Here is a 19,611-nt window from a genome sequence, read left to right as displayed (position 1 = left end):
GCCGAGACATTTTCATCTAAGATACTGCGTTACTGTCATGACTACAAAATGAGGCACTCATACAAAACAGGAACGAAGACACATATATACTGTTTTATCTTTGTGATAGTAATGCCAAAGATACTGTTGGGGTTGCTTGAAAGAAGCCCTTACTCTTGATGGTTGCTTAAAACATTGACACAGAACAGCACTAAGCTGAAAACATCTGGCTGATAAGGCAAATCAAATGGGTAGATGCAGGACAGCTGAACGAATAAAGTCAAGAGAATCTCCACAATGAGACTTAGTAGTTGCGTAGTCAGACATTTTAGTTGTCTTTTTTGATGATGGCTAACTGAAAAATTAACATTCTAAAGGAGTATTTTAAACATAATCATTGCATTTAACAGTGTAAAAAAGTATCACAGTAAAATAGCTTAATATTCTCAATCCTGAAAATGAAAGTAAGTAGCTTATGAAATTTAAAAAGCGCCACTGTTCTTATTTAATGAAGTCTTGTGTATGTGTTTGCAAACACAATAGTGTGTAGAAATGTCCAGTGTTTTTTTTTTTTTTTGCTTTAAAAAGTCATCAATTCAACCTAAATTCAAGAATTATACTTTAATAGTAGCATTTTGACAGTACAGAAGTAATCTATCTAGGATCAGATTGTATGAGGGAAAGTTAATCTATTACTTATATAAGGAAAAGAAAAACACCAGATTCCACAGTAATAACATTTATATTAAATGTCAAAATAGAAATTGCTTGTTTACATCTGGAATTGAGATGGCCCATCTCCTTTGTTTCTCCAGAGAATAGGAAAAGAAATTAAAACCTAAAAATAGATTTAAGGCCAGCTATATGAAAATTTCACATTGGCATTTTTCTTCAGTTTTCACCTCAATTATTAGTCCTTCATAGTTTAAAAATAAATCATAATTTTCTAATAATGAACCACACACTTCATGCCATGCCCATTTAATAAACAGTCCTGTAAAACCAACACCAATTGATTTGTCTTCAGTTTGTAAGTAGTAAACATAAAGCAAAAAGGTGTTCTTTCCTACCAAACTTCCTTGAAGACTTTTATCTCAATGTAAAACGAAGCAAAACAACAGTATAATTTTTTTTTTTTTTTTTTAGGCAGCAATAATAGTCCTTGCTGAACTCTGGGTCTTAAAATATTTATGACTAGTAATTATTAATAAAACCTGGATGCTACCAAGCAAATATTATGCCAGAAAATATTCTCCTTATGACAAGATTTACCTTATTAAAAACAACAGAACAGCACAACTGAAGAGGAGGCGTGCTGGGGATGGGTCAGTGGTAGAGCTTCTGCCTGGCACGTGTGGCCTGGGTCCAGCCCCAGGACCCAGCAGGGAGGGAGGGCGAGACGGAGGGGAATCTCAGATGGACGACACACGTCCAGTGCCAGTGAGACGAGGGCAGCTGTTTAGCCAGTCACACTGTTTTTTTTTTTTTTTAAATAAAACATCTAGTAAGATTCACTTAAAAATTTGAAGGATTAACAATTTTTAACCTTCTGTGGTATATCTGTCTAGATCTTTCTGTTAAAATGTGTTCCAATTACTTTATATCAAGATTTATAAATTCTTTATAAAAATTTAAAAAGCTAATGTAATCAAGCTATATGCCCAATTCAATAATGTATATTTTTCTGCTAAAGAGAACTTATAGAGACACACATCATGACAGGCGGTGTTAACATTTTACAATGCTAATTCTTTACAGGAGTCTAAATTACTGAGTAAAGGCGGGGCTAACTAGGACCTTATTTCAAATACAAGAGAAAGGGTTACCTACAAAGGGCCAAATAGTATTAACACTGAATCCTACGTCAAGCATTTTTTTTATACTGATGTTAAAATACAAGGCATTTGTTTACTGCTCAGGGAAACTGTTGAAAAATAAAACAAGAACATGTGGCTCTTGATTGCAGCAGCTTATTTTTTGGCTGACTTTCTGATTTTCAAAAACTCTCAGGTTTTAACTTGTGTGTTTTAATACTATATGGAAAGTCTTTTATAGTTTCTGAAGACCTACGCCGTCCCCTTTCTATGAAAACCTCTCGACGGGCACTCACACCACCCTCCTTGGCACACCATTCCCGTTAAGTGCGTGACTCGTGCGACTGCTCTACCCCTCCAAAGCGTGAACTGGAAGCTTTGGTTGCAAGAAAAAACCAGGTTTCTAAGAGTCCAGTTCTCTGAGATCTTACAGAACATTTCCAATGAAATACATTCCTATGTTAAAAGGCCAGCTCCCTTCTGGACAAAAAAAAAAAAAAGTTGGTTTTATTTGCAGTTTTAATCTGTGAACAAAAAGCGTTGGGAACTTTGGGATTTACTCAATGTAGGAGAAATATACTCACTAATCCTCACCCAGTGATGAGCTGACCAGCAGGACTAGTGTTCTAACCTGTTTGCTCTAATGTTGGCCATCCGAGGTTGCAATCTCATCTACACTAATAAGCATCTCAGAATACCCTAAACCCAGCAAGATGCAATACTGCTGGTGAGGTGACTGCAAGATGCTTCTGCAGGACACCCTTGGCAGCCAAACCGCTGTCAAAGAGCTGTGTGGGAGGGGGAGGGGGCTAGTGAGCATCTTCCTTTGTACTTCTTTTTCTCTAAGTATAGACATGCCCCCCAATAAGCAAAAAACCCAACTCCCAATGCTGATCACTAGGAATATTAAATTGTCAAAATTAAAAACAACGTCCTCACCTAACACAAGGTACTATACAATATTACAAACACAGACACGTGAAGAAAACCAGGCAGTAGAAAATGTACAACAGCTTTGGTGTTATACAGAATAACTTCCAAACATGACTTCCAGCAAAGCACAAAAGCCGGCCCTCTCACCTCAGACACTGCACTGCGGGTTTCCACTCATGTCCTTTCAGGTTCCTGGTGAGGTGTGAACAGCCAAGAAAGACAGAACGTACAGTTTACTCAGCGAGTTGCTAGGACACCACGAACTGCGCCCAAGACGGCACCGCAAGGTCCCGCCTGTGCGCTACTGCTCTGCGGCACGTTTCCTGTCGAGATCACAGCAGGTCCAAAATAAAGTGACAACTAGATTTAATAAATTAATATACATTTGTTTAAAGATGTACAATGCACATTCTGTTTAATCCAAGGTTTCAGGGAGTCGGGGAACTTCTATTTACACATTTACAGATCTCACGCAGCAGTGGTGTCGGCAGACGAGGGAAGGGCAGCGGAGCCTTGCACGCTGCCTCTGAATGCTGAGGACACAAGTCAAGTACATTTAACTTAAAAACAGCGCTGAGGGATCACGGGGCGATCTCCAGAGCGAGAAGTCCACAAGAAGACACGGAAAGGCAAGGGGAGGTCAGGAGCTACAGCCGCTTTATTCTTGGGTCGACTGTGGAGGGGGCGCAGACGTGCCTTGTTTGCCAGCCTTCCGCTCGTAGTTCACCAGGCGCTGCCCCACAAGGTATCTACGTTGAAAAACAAGGTGGTTACTCTCGTGCGACCTTACACATAAACCTCCTTCCAGAGAACAGCCAGTGGCACTTTTTTTTTTTTTTTTTTTGGTGGTACTGGGGTTCCTGGAAGCCCTTCTACCTCCGGGCTACACACCCAGACCTATTTTATATTTTTATTTGGAAACAGGGTCTCTTAAACCAGTGTGGCTGGCTTCGAACCTGCTCGATCCTCCTGTCTCTGCCTCCCAAGCCCGGGGATTACAGGCATGCGCCACCACGCCCAACTAGCCAGTGGCACTTGTTAATGCAAATCGGATCACCTTTCTCCGACTCAGAACCTCCAGTAGTTGGGAGGGCAAAAGGGAGCCTGGAGGAGCAGCTACTGAAGGCCAGATGACACAGGGTCCATCTGGGAAGGCGTGGGTGCGACAGGCTGGAGCCCGCGCCGCAGTGGAGCCGCAGCATCAGTGGCGTGGCTTCCACAAACTCACACTTAGAGGCCAGAAGCGCGCACAGCAAATGAAGCGGGCATTCATCTGTATGGCTCACATTTTATAGACCAGCTTGGTGGCAAGGTCTGAGAAAATGCATTAGAAATACCATCATCAGAAGGATCATAAAGATCAAAAGGCAAGTGAAAAGCTCAGGTTGTATGGACGAGGGGCAACCAAAGGGCAGGTTCAGCCAGCCGGAGGCGAGGTGGCAAGACAGTGCCTGCGCGAGTGCCCCCGACTCACATGACGTGACGGGAAGGAGGCCAGGGCAGGGGGCCTGGGGCTGGGCTGGGGCGACGAGGCTGCAGGCCCTGCAGGAGGGTGCCCGCTGAGCAGGCCGGGCATGAGCGTGTGAGCTCACCCACGTGGGGCAGCAGCGCAGGCTGGGAAGGGCCGAGGGAAAGCATGTGCGTGTGTGGGGAGACAACCGGCGGGCTGCCGGGGAGCCGGCTGGAGCCAGGGTCTCCTCCTTGGTGAAACGACAATGACAGTCTGGTGCCACGATCGTGATGAAGAGCAGCCACGAGGCCCTGTGCCCAAGGCGGGCACCCGGCCAGGGCTCCACGCAGCGCCCCTGCCTCTCCACTCCGACTCGCAGCCATGGTTTTCTGCCAGTGCGCACAGGCTCAGGGTCGTCCCGGCAGCTACGTCCACTGCTCCACAGGCCTCCGGTGTGCTCCTCCTCCTGCCTCTTTATCCACGACCTCAGAGTTCAGCCCCTTCTCTCCCAACTTCTTTTCTTGAAACATCTAACCCCACCTCTCCCCAGAGAACCAATGGTTGTTATGGATTTTACAAATGTTCCGCATGATGACACCATCCGACAAAATAGACACAAGCAAATGCCAGACATACCAAAATACGACAGAGCCGTAGACAGCACTGTAGTCAGAAGAGCGCGGGGGGGAGTAAAAGGCACAGACAAAAGTGCTGCGAGGGACCCGCCCAAGGCCGGGCGGGAGGCAACTCCGAGGCACCAGGCCCCTCCCCAACCACTGCCCTCTCCAGCCAGCCCAGCCACCAGGCAGGGGCTCCCTCTGGACCTCCTATCCCTCAAACGTGATGCCAAAGCTAAACCGGCAGACGAAACAGGGCAAAGAGAAGAGTACAGTGGGCTGCAGGAAGAGCAGGAAATAAAGACAGAGGAAGAGGAGGTAGACAGGTACGCAGCCCTGGAAAAACCAGCAAGGGCAGGAGCGGGGGCGGCAGGCGTGCAGCGTGGAGGGAGGGAGGCAGAAGCTTCCACGGTCACGTCGCACAGCCAAGCAAGCCCAGGGATAACAACTGACGTTCATGGCTGAAAACACCCTCCCTCTCCTTCAGTCAGCAGCCCTCTGTATTCTGCCTAAGTATACCTATGTATTTTACTTCAGTACGTGTTTTGGAGAAGCCTTGAACACTTCCAAGAGGTTACTGCTCATTTTCGAGGCGTGAAAGAGGGTGCCCTGAATGATGGCACCATGGCCCCTGGGCGCCATGGTCCTGCTCTGCTGGTCAGGTCAAAGCGGAGGACTCGGCCCTCTGCTGGCCGGCGATTCCCGCAGCTGCACCCCAGGAGGGCACCACTGCCTGCCCCCTTCTTCAACACGGAGCCCCAGAGCACTTTTGCAGAACCTCGGAGTCTGTGCAATGGCCAGGATAACCCGAGGGAGCCCCTGGTTATAGGAAGGACTTAGAAGGCACTGCCAGTTACTAAGACAGGCCTATGATTTTTATCTAAAACAATTTAATATATGGTCAGCTCAAAACACTGAAAATCTATCTGGAATGGGCATTAAACAAATCTTCCTCCCCAGCCCAGCTCCGCTCCTCCCAGTCTGCTAGCTCCATGAATGACGATTCCACATTCCTGGTTACTCGGCCAGTGGGATACTTGACTTCATGTCCTTCACATCCTGCACCCGATCTACTAGCAAACCCTACGAATCCCACCTCAGATAGTTCAGAATGAGCACTTTCCCTATCATGATTCACCACGTTAAACAGAAAATTAGAAAATGACATCACTTTAACCAGAATGGCTAGACACATGGAATCCCAGACTTACTTGTCATTTTTAATATGCTCATAAAGGCGCTTAAACTGGCGGACCTGGAAGGATAAGATTCCCATCAACACCACGACCATCAGTAAAAATGGATAAATCCGCCGGTGAACTAGGTTTTGCATTTCCGCAGTAACACCTGTAAAACCAAAAGAGAGAAATTTAAGTGTTATGTTGTCATGGTTTGGTTGCAGTTCCAATGTTCCCCAGGGTTCCTGCGTGGAAGCTGGGCCCCCAGAGTGGAGTGTGGCAGTATTAACTTTAAGAGGCGAGGCCTAGGAGCAGGTCATGAGCCGGGCGCTGCAGTTCCTGAGAGAACGGGCTACTCTAAGAGCCCGACCCTGGATCTCTCCCCTCCTGTCTCACTACGTGATCCCAGCTATGCCTCTATGCACGGCCATAAATGCCATGCCATTCATCGCACCAGAGGCCAAACTGATGAGGCCACCCGATCTTGAACTCTCGGCTCTCAAAATTATGAGCTAAGTAAACCTCTTTTCATTATCAAGTGCCCAGCCTCAAGTATTTTATTATAGCAATAGAAAATGGACTGAGACTTTTGTGGAGTGAAATGAATTGTGCTTTCCCAAGGAAGATGGGTCTGGGGTGGAGTACAGCAGGTTCAAGATGAGCTTTGTAAAGCCAGACTGTTGACTTTCTGTACCCCGAGTGAACCAGGAACCCTCTCCAACAGTTGCTTGTACCTTCTGTAAAAGGAGGGAGCTAGATGAGATGACTGCTGGAGTGCCTTCCCGACTTTCAGAACAGTCTTTTTTGTTTTTGTTTTTGGTACTGGAGATGAAACCCAGAGGCATTCTACCTCCGAGTAATACCCCCAGCCCTATTTTTTAGTCTTTATTTTGAAACAGGGTCTGAGTTGCAAATGGCCTAAGTAGCTAAGGCTGTCCACCAACCCAGATCTTCCTGTCTCAGGCTCCCGAATGCTGGGATTATAAGCATGCACCACCACGCCCAGCTTAGAACACCCAAATATTTATTTTTGACTTTTTAAGTTTTCTTTTCTTTCCTCTTTTCTTTTTGCAGTACTGGGGATGGAACCCAGGGGCATTGCACCTCTGAGCTACACGCCCAGTCCTGAGTCTTTTTTTTTTTTTTAAACAGGGTCTCACTGAGTTGCAAAGGACCTCGCTAAGTAGCTGAGGCTGTCAAGAACCACGAACCTCCAGTCCCTTCCAACTGCTGGGGTTAAACTGGGCGTGGTGGGCACGCTTGTAATCCCCGCGCTTGGGAGGCTGAGATAGGAGGATCACACAGGTCCAAAGCCAGCCTCAGCTGCTTAGTGAGGCTCTCAGCAACTTAGTGAGACCCTGTTTCCAAATTAAGTATAAAAAATAGGTCTGGGAGTAAAGCCCGGAGGTAGAAAGCCCCTGGGTTCCACCCCCAGTACCATAAAAAAAAAAAAAAAAAAAACCCAAAAAAACCCAAAAAACAAAAACCAAATGCTGGGGTTACAAATGTGTGCCACCACGCTCAGCCCTGACTTTCATAAGCTTTAACTCTTCCTTGGAAGAGTTGGAGGAAGGGGCTTTAATCAGATAAAGTATTTCAAAAGAAATAAGAAAATTAATATTCCTAACATCAAAACGGAGTTTGAATTTTCTTCTCCTTGAAATTCAGAGTTTCAAGCTGGGCATGTTGACGCACGCTTATAATCCCAGCATTTGGAAGACTGAGAGAGGAAGATCATGGTTCTCGGCCAGCCTCAGCTACTTGCTGAGGCCCTCTGCAACTCTGTGAGACCCTGTTTCAAAAATAAAGAATTAAAAAAACATGGCCAGGGGTATAGCTCAGAGGTAGAATGTCCCTGGGTTCTATCCCTAGTACTAAAAAAAAAAAAAAAAAAAAAAAATTTTAGAGTTTCAGCTGCACATGGTTGCACATGTGTATAACCCCAGGCTGGGGAGGCTGTCCGGAGGATCTCAGGTTCGCAGCCAGCCTCAGGGATTTAGTGTGGCCCTCCACAACTTAGTGAGATCCTATTTCAAAATAAAAGAATAAGAAATAGGGCTAGGGTGTAGCTCACAGAGAGAATATCCCTGGGTTCAATCCCCAGTACTGGGGGAAAAAAAAAGTTACGAGTGTCAGCGAGAGCGTCAATTATCTAGGACCCTGTTCTTGCATCTCTAAATGGAACTGACAAAGTATCTTCAAAAGCTCTTCTCAGAATAATACATAACAATTATGAAAAGAACTTAGAGAGCCGAGAAACACTAAAACATTTTCATTTACTGCTCTTTCCCCCTCTATAAAGTCTTTCCAGTAGAGGTCACAATGAAATTTTCATACTGCAAATATGAAAAGGTTTAGATTTGGAAATCTAAATGGTAATTTATATACTGACAAACAAAAAATACATTAATGGGAATATAAGAAAATACAATAGAACAGACATTCCTACTACAACTAAAACAGTTAACTTAAAAAAATTTTTGGTTTTAATTAAACACATTATTCTAGAGTCTAAATGACTGTTTTGGGGGCGAGGAAGCTAGGAATTGAACCCAGGAACATTCTACCTCTAAGCTTAACTCTCATCCCTTTTTATTTTTCTAGTGCTAGAGATTGAACACAGGGCCATTCCCCCTTCCAGCTACACTACCAGACTGATTTTTTTTTTTTTTTTAATTTGGAAGCAGGGTCTCACTAAGTTGCTGAGGCAGGCTGCAGACCCGTGATCCTCCTGTCTCAGCCTCGCAAGTGCTGGGATTACAGCCACGTACCACCACGCCCAGCTTTTATTTTCACACAAGGCTTTGTTAAGTTGCTGAGGTTACCCTTGAACCTGCAATCCTCCTGTCTCAGCCTCTAACTACTGGGATTATAGACATATGTCACTGCTCCTGGTTCTAAATAATTAGATTTAATGAAGTGTCTATAATGAGCTTTTAAGTATATTTTCCCATATATATCTTAATAAGCTATGTATAAAACCTGACAGGAGTCAAACCAAATAGAAGTTGTGATGTGTCTATTCACAAGGAACTAGAAAAAAGCACTGCTTGTTCATGTTAACCCCTCCAAGTAAGTCTCCCAGATTTTCCGTGTTATCTAGAAGACGAGGACACAACGCCTGGTCTTCCTCTATATGCAAACCTGGTTTAGCTTGCTCTTTGACCAGTGTCTTTATTCACTGAGATATGAGAGAACTGTCGGAAGTCAGAGCCGTGGTGATGCTGAAGGGTACAGAAGGGCGCACACAAGGAGACTTTTAACAGGGCTGAAAAGTCCTACCTCTTAACCTGGTCAGGTTATATACTTGTAGCCACGTCACACTTTACAGTCTCTCCTACAGTCTTTCTCTAGCATCCAGGTGAAAACAAAAGGGCATTTCTGGCAGACAGGGGCAAAGCATGGAGAGGTGGGGAGGAAGGACGCGCCTGGGAGGAGCCACGGTGGCAGTTTAACTGAAGCTCTGGGTGGGCCGTGGGCGAGGCAGGAGCTGGATCCGGGGGAGCGGAGGAGCATGCACACTATGCCGGGGACGCGTTGTACTAACAGGCCCCAGAGGCACCGACACAACCGCGTTTACCAAAGAGGCGCGTGACAGTCACTGTGCCGAGGCCTCTGTGGCCGTGGAGGGCGTGCAGGCGTGGCAGGTTCAGAGCTGAAAGGGCAGAGGTGCTGAAGGCCCGAGGGAAGCACTGCCTCCCTCACAACGCACAGACCACAGCGAGGCTGGCAGGTCCTGGGGCCACGGGCGAGAGCGAGCACGGCTGACAGCGTGCTTCAGGTTCCTGACTTACAGAGCTGTGGGTGGTAACATTGGTCAGTAAGAGAAAGAATTCAGGAGAAGAAAAAGGGATCTGAAATAGCTGTGAAAATGTGCTGGGTGTCATGTCCTGTGAGGTTTCTTCAGGACCAGCTGATAAGATAAGCTACCTATGGAAGTAGGAAACTGGCATCTCCTCTTCTTTGGTTTTGCTTTTGGGCTAAAAATAATTTTTTAAGAATTAAATATAGTAGCACTCTAATTTTACAAGTATATGTTCGCAGCACTTCAAGTAAGAACAATTTGAAGGAAATTTGCACCTGCCTATTTTGGGATGAGTATAAATTTCAATTCTTTATCTCCTGCCAGAGCCAAAAAAAGAGATACCAAAGAGCTTTAGGATGCTTCTAATCTTACCCTGAGTAGTCAAGTCTAAGCAACCAAGTATTTGAAATTATTGCTTCAGCTAGGTTTAAAATCGACAAATAACACATCTGGAGTTACGGCAACCTTTGTTTCTGGAAGTGCCAAGAACTTTGAGGGCTCCGGCACCATTATTACCCACCTAGCAGAGGAACCACGCCCGAAGCTATGACGTACGGGACACACAGGGAGAGCAAGAGCACGGAGATCACCGGAGCCGCCAGTTTACGAACGATATAGTGGAGGTCAATGTTCCGGATGCCGTTTGCGTAAACCTGAAACGTCCAAGGAAACGATCAGAACAAAGATACGAGACAAATTCTTCCAGGCTAAGACAGCAATCCCTACTGAATCCAAACTACAGTGAACTGAATTTGTCAACTCAAACTGGTTACTTTTTCCTAACTCAAGGCAAATTTTGGAGCACAAGGCTTAAAGAAATTCATTTACCCATATTTTACAGTTAATTCTAAGTTAGGAAACAAGATAACTCTAATTATAACCATAATTTATACCATCCTTGCACCATACAGTATTAAACACTCAGTAACAGTTGAATACCACAGAGCTTGAGGGACTTTTACACATCTTATGTGTGATTTGTGTTGTTACTCAAAACTGCATTCATTTTATCTGAATGTGACAAAAAACAGTGCAAATAAGAAACATGTTTCTGAAAAGCTTGAAAAAAATTTAAACAAATCAAAAGGTATCTTGTGTAAAAAATTTAACAAGAAAGAACTCAACAGTGAATATTTAAAAATCCAAGAATTTCTAGAATATTTCAATCATCCACAAAATTCTACTGGAGATATCTATAGAGAAAAGAATAAATGGGAAACCCTGAAAAGAAATGGGAAACACCAGCAGAGAGCAGAGGGCCACGGCACAGGAGCACTCTCCTCGTCTTCTTCCTGTCTAGCCCTCACCGGCAGCACTTAAAACTCGGAGCCCAGGTGGAGCGTAGCTCAACCCTACCACGTCAGGATTCAAAGGACAAGCAGGCTCAAGCCTCCAAAGGCATGTTTAGTTAACCCAGTGTATCATCATTAACAAAGCGCACACCCCAGCGTTTCTGAACGGATCTCACTGTCATCCATAAATTCACACACACACCAAGACAGATGCTCCTGTGAGAAGCCAATGTATGAGAAAGCGAAGGACCACAAAGGTTGATGGCGTCCCATAGACCAGGACGCGCACACCTGTAGCCCCAGTACTTGGGAGGCCGAGACAGGAGGACTGCGGGTTTAAGGACACCCTCAGTAAGAAGGGAGATTCTCATCAGCTTAAGGAGGTCTTGTTTCAAAATAAAAATAAAATAGGCTGGGGATGTACCTCAGACACACATACGCTAGAATCCACCTTCCCAGGATATAAATTATTTCCCCTCTTTATAGTGATAAAAATAAATGATGAAACTGTTTGAAATACTATAAAATTCACTGTGAAAATGGCATAAACTTTACTCCAAAAGTTACTTTTACTAAATGTTCAAGTGAACAAAGCACTGTAGATTAATTGGTATATAAGAAATACATTCATGGAAGTTTTTTCTAGAATGAGGTTGTCATTTTATTTTGAGGACCAGATCATATTTCATATTGTCAGTGAACCAAAGTAACTGCTATAAACTGGACGTTAGCGCAACATGTACCACGTAGGTCCTCTTCCGACAGCCGATGCCGCTCACCTGTTCAATCACAGTTTTCAGCCACCACTGAGGGCCCATCAGTGTGATAGCTGCGATGATTTTGGCATGCAGGACTCCAAGTGCCCAGTCCTAGGGGAATGAGAACGCTTTAACACATTTTTGTTATTTTTAACAGTAAATCCAGCAGAGAGGCTATGTAACTTTATTTCCCTTCACAATAGAAGTTCTGTAGGATTGGTAATAATTTAACAAAAAGATTAATATATACTTGAAATCCAGGGATTTTTTTCTCCAACAGCTCAAGTTAATAGGTCCCATTAAAAATCTTCTTACCTAATATCTATTATGAACTTGGGATATTAATTTTTTAATGTTAGAAACCTTAAGCACGAATTGACAGAAAAGTCAAACTTCTTTTCCAATGAGCTTCAAGGCTTTTCCTGTAATCTACCTGGGGTTCAATGAGGATATTCTTTTTAATGAGACTGAGACACTGTGGGGAAATTTCAAGAAGTACTAACATCTTGAATTCACGAAGAGCAAGATATTTTACATTCTGGCTTGAAATTGAAAATGACCAATACAAGTTGGGTTTTTACTCTTAAACACTGGAAAAGGCTAAACGAATGTGACATTTCAATTCATAAAGGGAGCTCTGGAGTTGCATGAATATTATTTAAACAGTTTTACAAGAGTTCCTGGGACAAAGGCCAAGTGTTTCTAAACTAACTGCTAAAAGCACTTAATAAATCAGAACTTTTTTTCTAATCCCAAATAATGCATTTACCTGCCATGGATAAAAAAGTGGAGTCTGATCCAAAGGGACCCTCAGGGGAGCAACAATCACCAGCTCAAACAGGAGCCCCAGGAGGAGGGGGACAACCCCAGCCAGCAGCACCGCCACTATCAAGGTCTTCATTATCTAGTAAGAAACAAGACGTGAAAGCTGACCATCCTGGCTTTTAGACAAACTTTTTATTTAATATTGAGGCTTATTTGTCCTCTAAGCTAATGTTTAAAATCTGTATTATTTTAAATGCTCTATAAACATTTTAACACTATATATTCAGATAAAATTTTCTAAATTTGTGACTATAAGAACTCAAACTATAATGAAAATCTGAAATTACTATGCTGTGAAACTCATTATATATTATTAACTAGGCAGCTGGGCTACTTTTTTCACAATGCTTTCTCAAGATTAGCCTTTTGTTTGTACAAGAAAACCGCTGACTGGCTGAGACCCCAGTCCACCATGACACAGCCCATGGGCCAAGGGAAGGGCGCTGAGAAATTTAACCAAGCCGGCTGAATGAAAGAGCCGGGTCCAGGGAACTTACTGTAACACATGTTCTCTGCTTAGCCACATGGCTATCAGATAAAGCTCTAAAGTGGGATTAAGTAGCAAAAGGAGAAGAAAGATGACAAAGGGAAAAGGGCAACTACAAGACTGCCCTGGTTCAACCTCCAGAACCAAAAGAGCAAACGATCTCCAAGCAAGTCTTTCTAATTTTGAGTTACCTCTGACTCAGGGTCTTACCAGGTCACTCAGTACCATGTTTCTCTTGGGCCTTAAATCCATTTGAATAAAGGACGACAGTTCTCAAAATGAAGCAAAAGCTATTCTTCTCCCCACCCTTGATGTTGGGGGTTGAACCCAAGGGCTGTCTACTTCTGAGCTATAGTCTCAGCCCAAATTTTTAAGTTAATTATTTTAGTTAATTTATTCAGGGGTGCTAGGGACCAAACTCAGGGGCATTCTACCTCCGAGCTATACTCCAGTCCTATTTTTTATTCTTTATTTTGAAACAGGGTCTCACTAAGTGACAGGGAGGCTCACTAAGTAGCTGAGGCTGCCTTAGAACCTGAGATCCTCCTGTCTCAGGCTCCCAAGTACTGGGATTACAAGTGTGCTCCACCAAGCCTGGCCCAATTTTGTTTTTATTTGAAAAGAGGGTCTCACTAAGTTGCTGAGGCTAGCTTCAAATCTGTGATCCTCCTGTCTCTGCCTCCTAAGTACAGGGATTATAGATTTGCACTGCACCACCATGCCTGGTTTATAAGCTTCTATCTTAAAGGACTATTTCTCCTAATTGAAAACTACTAACATAATGAGAAACAAAAGAGCAGTCAGGTGGGGGAAATGTAAAGAAATAGTGAAAAATATTTACTGGTCCTACCATACAGGAACAGCCTTTATCACAAAGGCTTACCATGAGGGACCACTCTTTAACCTTCTGGAAGATCACTCTGCGTCCCTGAGGCATCCAGGCCACTAGCACCGTCACCGCCCTGATGCTGAGCCAGCAGACGTAGAGACCACAGGCAGCCGTGTAGAGCTCATGAATTTTGGCAGTTCCCGTCCAAAATGACATTAGCCAACGGCCAGCAAACACTGAAAATAGAAAGGCTGACAAATGAGACGCGTGACTAGGTAAAAACTGTAATTTTGATTTTCCATTAGTATTCTCACATTGGAAAACAAACACTCTTTAGATCATACAATTATTTGATTAAGGCATGAACAAAACCTAAGTCAGCAGGGACAAACATTCCCTGGATGTGCACTCTATCTGCCACGCCAACTACATGTCCTTTTCAGTCTTGGGGGATTTCTGCTTTCACTCTTTTGTGTTGTTTTTTTTGGCGGGTCTGGGAACCCAGGGGCATTCTACCTCTGAGCTACAGCCCGTGCACTATTTTTTATTCTATATTTTGAAACAGGGTCTCACTAAGTTGTGGAGGGCCTCAATAAGTAGCTGAAGCTGTCTGCGAACCGTGATCCTCTGGTCTCATCCCGAATGCTGGGTTACAAGCGTGTACCACCACGCCTGGCCCGCTTTCACTGTTTTTAAACAACTGAAATAACTAAACACGTACTTGGATAAGGGGGAGAATTTTATTATTTGTGCTGTCAACACTTTTAATACTTAGAAGTTCTGCAATTAATTTGGAGTGATTTTCCTCCAAATAGTCTATTCATCAATACAGAAAGCCAAGCCTTTTTTTTTTGGATGGAACCCAGGGGCCTTCTACCTCTGGGCTACACTCCCAGACCTATTTTATATTTATTTAGAAAACGGGGTCTCTTAAGCCAGCTGAGGCTGGCTTCGAACCTGCGTGATCCTCCTGTCTCAGCCTCCCAAGCATGGGAATTACACGCGTGTGCCACCACGCCTGGCGCTAAGCTTATTTTTAATAAAGGGTGAGTGTAACTATAAAATACCATATAAACGTGTGTAAGAAAAATTAAGACCATCTAAATATATTGGAATCTAAGACAAAGATTTGAGAGCTGCCTAAGCGTTGCTAGAAATAAATTCTAATGTATCCAACACAATCTCTTAGATAAGGTCATTTATATATACACTGTAGGTCTAAGCGGACATACTTAGCTACAATGTTTTTGGTTTTGTTTTCTGCAGTATACGGGTCAAACCCAGGGAAATTCTATCTCTGAGCTATATCCCATCCCTATGTTTTTATTCACTTCGAAACAGGGTCACACTAAGTTGCAGAGGGCCTCACTAAGTTGCTGGGGCTGGCCACCTGGGATCCTCCTGTTTCAGCCTCCCAAGTGCCACCAGCCTGGCTTTAGCTACAATGTTTAATGAAACTAAATAATTATTACCACCTGGCAAGGTGGGTGCACACTTGTAGTCCCAGTACGGGGGAGGCTGAGACAGGATGACTACAGGTGCAAAGCCAGCCTCAGCAATGCAGGGAGGCTCTCAGAGCCTCATGAGATCCTGTTTCCAAATGAAGAAATAAAAATGAGGTGGGTGCGTAGCTTGGAGGTAGAATGCCTCTAAATTCAATTCCCGTACCAACAAATAAATTATTACCAAATTCAAGTATGAAAACAAGATTCCTTCTTTTTGTTAAAATTTTTAAATATTCTGGTAAAAAACATGAAAATGGAACATGAAAATGGAAAATTATCTTCTATTTAATAATTACATATATGTTTACTACCTATTAACATGTTTTAAAATTTTCTGTCTAGCCGGGCGTGGTGGCGCATGCTAGTAATCCCTGTGCTTGGGAGGCGGAGACAGGAGGATCGGGCAAGTTCGAAGTCAGCCTCTCTGGCTTAAGAGACCCTGTTTCCAAATAAAAATAATATAAAAATAGGTCTGGGAGTGTAGCTTGGAGGTAGAAGGGTTTCCAGGAACCCCAGTACCATTAAAAAAAAAAAAAAAAATCTGTCTAGATATAAACACTAAGTGAGGGGAGCCGGCTGTCCTGGAGCTTTGTGGCTGGCTTTGGGCTCCACTGCAGTTACCCCTGACCTCTGGAGAAGGCCAGGAACGGACAACAGTGACTACAGTCACCATAGCACACCACCTGTTAGTAAGGAAACATGTCTACTTGAAATTTCCAACAAACCGCCAGAGATTATTATCTGTGAATAGCGGAGATAAAGGCTTTATAATGTTCTCTAGCAACAGTATGCAATGGATTGGAAAGTACACACACACACACATACACACACATAATTAACATCAAGATTGGCCTGAAAAGTTACTGAAGCCATACAAACAACTTTTTAAAAATCCATACTGCAATATGCCTATGAAAACTAAGTGATCACAGCACCTTTACTTTGAAAAATACTCATAAATTAGATCTTGTTCTTCAATACCCACTAAGATGAAGAGTCCTACATCTTACATAAATATCCCATACTGAATTGAAATGAAAGGATAACTATGTCAAGTAACACCTGATTAAAATCACATTTCTGCGAGATATAACTTTTTTGTAAACTAACCTTGGTATGAATGGCTGAAAGCTAGTATAAACCATACCTGGTAGGGTAAGGCAGACGAGGCTGGCGATGAGCAACGTGATACACATGAAGACAATCAACAGAAATATCTGCAAGGTCAAAAGAGATCATAAGTGATTCGCTTACACTCTAAGTACTTTACGGTAATACTCCAAGAATCAACACAGTTCTTCAGTGAAAGGTATTTCCTAAAACCAGCATGGTAGTGAATGCCTGTCTTTCCACCTACTGGGGAAACTGAGGCAGGAGAATCACAAGTTCAAGACCGGCCTGGGCAACTTAGCTAGACTGTGGGGAGGGCGGGGATGTAACTCAGTGGGGAAGCATTTGCTTAGCATGTGTGGAGGCCCGGGAGTTCAATCCTCCCTAGAGAAGAAGAAAGGGAGAGACGGAGAGAGGGGAAGGGGAAAGAAGAGGGGAGGGGAGGGGAGGAGGGAGAGAGAAGGAAGGAGAGTGGGAGGGAGAGAGGGGAGGGGAAGACAAAGAATTGTCTGCATGCATATTTCTAAGTTACCTTCGATTTCATGTAAAATGATTTTTTTTTACAAGACAGGGTCCTGCCATGCTGCTACTTAGGCTGACCTCAAGCTCCTAGGCTCATGATCCTCCTGCCTCAGCCTCTGAGTAGGCTGGATGATAGGCGTGCACCACTGTGCCCGGCAAAAGAAAACTCCAAGCAAACATGCTTGTTAATCAGAGTATAAAAATAATCATCCTAGATTGTGTTAATTAAAATGAACCACATAATTAATAACTTTATGTCAAGTAACAGTGCTATCCAACTTGAATGCTCTGTGATGACAGAAATGTCTAAATCTATACTAACACGGCAGCCACTGGCCACATGTGGCTGAGCACTTGCTGTGCTTACTGGGAGTAATAGATTTTAAATTAATTTTAACTTAAATGTTAATGGACACATGTAGCAATAGCCCCTGTATAGAGAAGTGTGGGTAAAAAGGGAATAGACAAGCCAAGCATGGTGGTACATGCCTGTAATCCCAGTACTTGGGAGGCTGAGACAGAAGGATTGCAGGTTCTCAGCCAACCTCAGCAACTTAGTGAGGGCCTCTGCAACTCAGCGAGACCCTGTTTTGAAGTAAAACATAAAATAGGGCCGGGGTGTAGCTCAGGGTAGAACATCCCTGAGTTCAATTCCTACTATCACGGGAGGGGAGGGGAGGGGAGGGGAGGGGAGGGGAGGGGAGGGGAGGGGAGGGGAGGGGAGGAGGGAAGACAGACAGAGAGTCTCCCTGGGCAGAAAGGCAGCATCTGCGGCTTGTCTTGTACAGGTGCATCTCCACAAGACCAGAAGGCAGAGCTGTGAGAGGAATATTAAAAACAGCAGAGGAGAAGACGCAGAGCAGACTCTGAGGCTTTAGGAGCTTGGTCTGCCTGAAAATCCCTTCGTGTCTGTCTCTGCTCTGGCCAGAAGGTTCCGTCTGTTTATGAGAACCTCTGTGTCTCAGGAGAGCTCTAAGGGCTGAGTGATGACAGGGAAAAGATCACCTTGCTTCCCTCAGAGTTACAGAGCAAGATGCTCTACATAAGCTGTGCATGGAACAGAGACTCACCCCTCAACGGGAAGACCACCACAGGGACTGCGACTAGCGCACGCAGTGCCCAAGGCTCTACTCCCTGGTTCCTGCTCCCCAAGAGCCTGTCTCAGCACCGCCCTCGCCCCTCACTTCTGCCCTGCAGACACCTCACCCTCCTACTCCAGGATTACTGTGTAGAAAGTGCCGTCTCCTGGCATACGTCTCGGCCTGGCCTCTCAACTTTAAAGACAGTTCATGCACCACATCCTCCAGGAAGATTCCTTGGGGCTTGTACTACAATCAGTGGCCCCTGATGAGAACCCAAATCTGCCATTCAGTCTTCCTATCTCCCCAATAGACTGTAAGCTCTTTTATGGAAAAGACTGTGTGTACGTCCTCTATGTCCCTCAAGGGGCGCCAAAAGTACCATCAAGCCACATATGCTAAATAACTGAATAAATACATCCGACCCACAAATAATTCACAAACGTATTATGATGTCTTTTTAAAAAGTATAAAGTAGAGACTTCCGGGAAGATGGCGACCGAGAAAAGCGGGGCTTAAGAGTCCCGCTAACAACCAATCTCCATTACCACAAAAAGAGCGCCTTTCATAGCCAGAAAACACCATCACCAGAAAAACAAAAAAAAAACCCACCAGGCTCCAGAGAGAAAGCAGACTGAGAACAGAGCTCAGGGCCACAGAGGAGACACACGAGCCCGAGGACGCGGCAGCAGCGCCATACTGCCGGCGGCAGCGGCAAACTCAACGGACGGCTACAGCAAGCCAAGTGAGCCGCTGCGGAACAGCCAGGCGGGATCTTTCGGCGCAGACAGCATTTAAAGCTCCCAGTGGCTGAGCTCAGCACACGCTGCAGGGATTCAGAGTGGAAATCAAAACCAGAGAAGAAAAAATACGCCAGCCTCATGGCCGAGGGCGTGGCAGAGGTGCCATATTGCCACCGGCGGCGACAGCAGCAGTGAATTCACCGAGTCCAGTACAGCTACATCTGCGTACTCAACAACAGTGAGTCAAATTGCGGGCCACAGAGGAGAAATCACAGTATTGGGCCTCCTGGGACTTGACCCAGTGAGGGAGTGGTGGTGGCAGAGATATCACACCATAGGAGAACGTGCAACCTGGCACCCCCCATAGTTTAAAGCAGCCTCTATCGACTCCCTGGGTCGGAGACTCTGTGATACAACCCAGTAAAGGAGTAGTGGGGTCTGAGATAATACAGACTCGAGATCCAGAGCACCTTAAGTGAAGCCATAGTGACCCAAGGGAAGAACCCAGAGAAGGCACAAACTTCCGAAATCATGGGAAAGAGGAATAACACTGAAGTAATGAATGTGCACAACCCCACAACATCAGAACCTGATAAAACAGAAAATCAGAGATTTCTAGAAGATCAAATCAGGAAAATAACTGTAGAAATAATAGAGGTGCTTCGAAAAGAACTCAGAGAGAGCC

At 44.5% G+C, this 19,611-nt stretch overlaps 1 protein-coding gene across 1 annotated transcript in view; it reads right to left on the bottom strand.

Annotated features, from left to right (window-relative positions):
• Positions 1 to 3,384: 3,384 nt before the first annotated feature.
• Positions 3,385 to 19,611, bottom strand: part of MARCHF6 (membrane associated ring-CH-type finger 6) — a gene marked incomplete at both ends in the record, with an annotated part of 70,545 nt that continues 54,318 nt past the window's right edge. The window contains 7 exon segments of the mRNA XM_080698529.1: positions 3,385 to 3,475; positions 6,005 to 6,140; positions 10,297 to 10,429; positions 11,848 to 11,937; positions 12,596 to 12,730; positions 14,022 to 14,203; positions 16,620 to 16,689. Coding sequence (XP_080554655.1) covers positions 3,385 to 3,475; positions 6,005 to 6,140; positions 10,297 to 10,429; positions 11,848 to 11,937; positions 12,596 to 12,730; positions 14,022 to 14,203; positions 16,620 to 16,689 — 837 coding nt within the window.

The sequence above is a fragment of the Muscardinus avellanarius genome (assembly GCF_963383645.1).
Source record: "Muscardinus avellanarius genome assembly, chromosome: 1".
NCBI classification, from domain to species: domain Eukaryota; kingdom Metazoa; phylum Chordata; class Mammalia; order Rodentia; family Gliridae; genus Muscardinus; species Muscardinus avellanarius.
The sequence above is the reverse complement of the archived record's forward strand: the minus strand, read 5'-3'. Positions and strand labels throughout refer to the sequence as shown.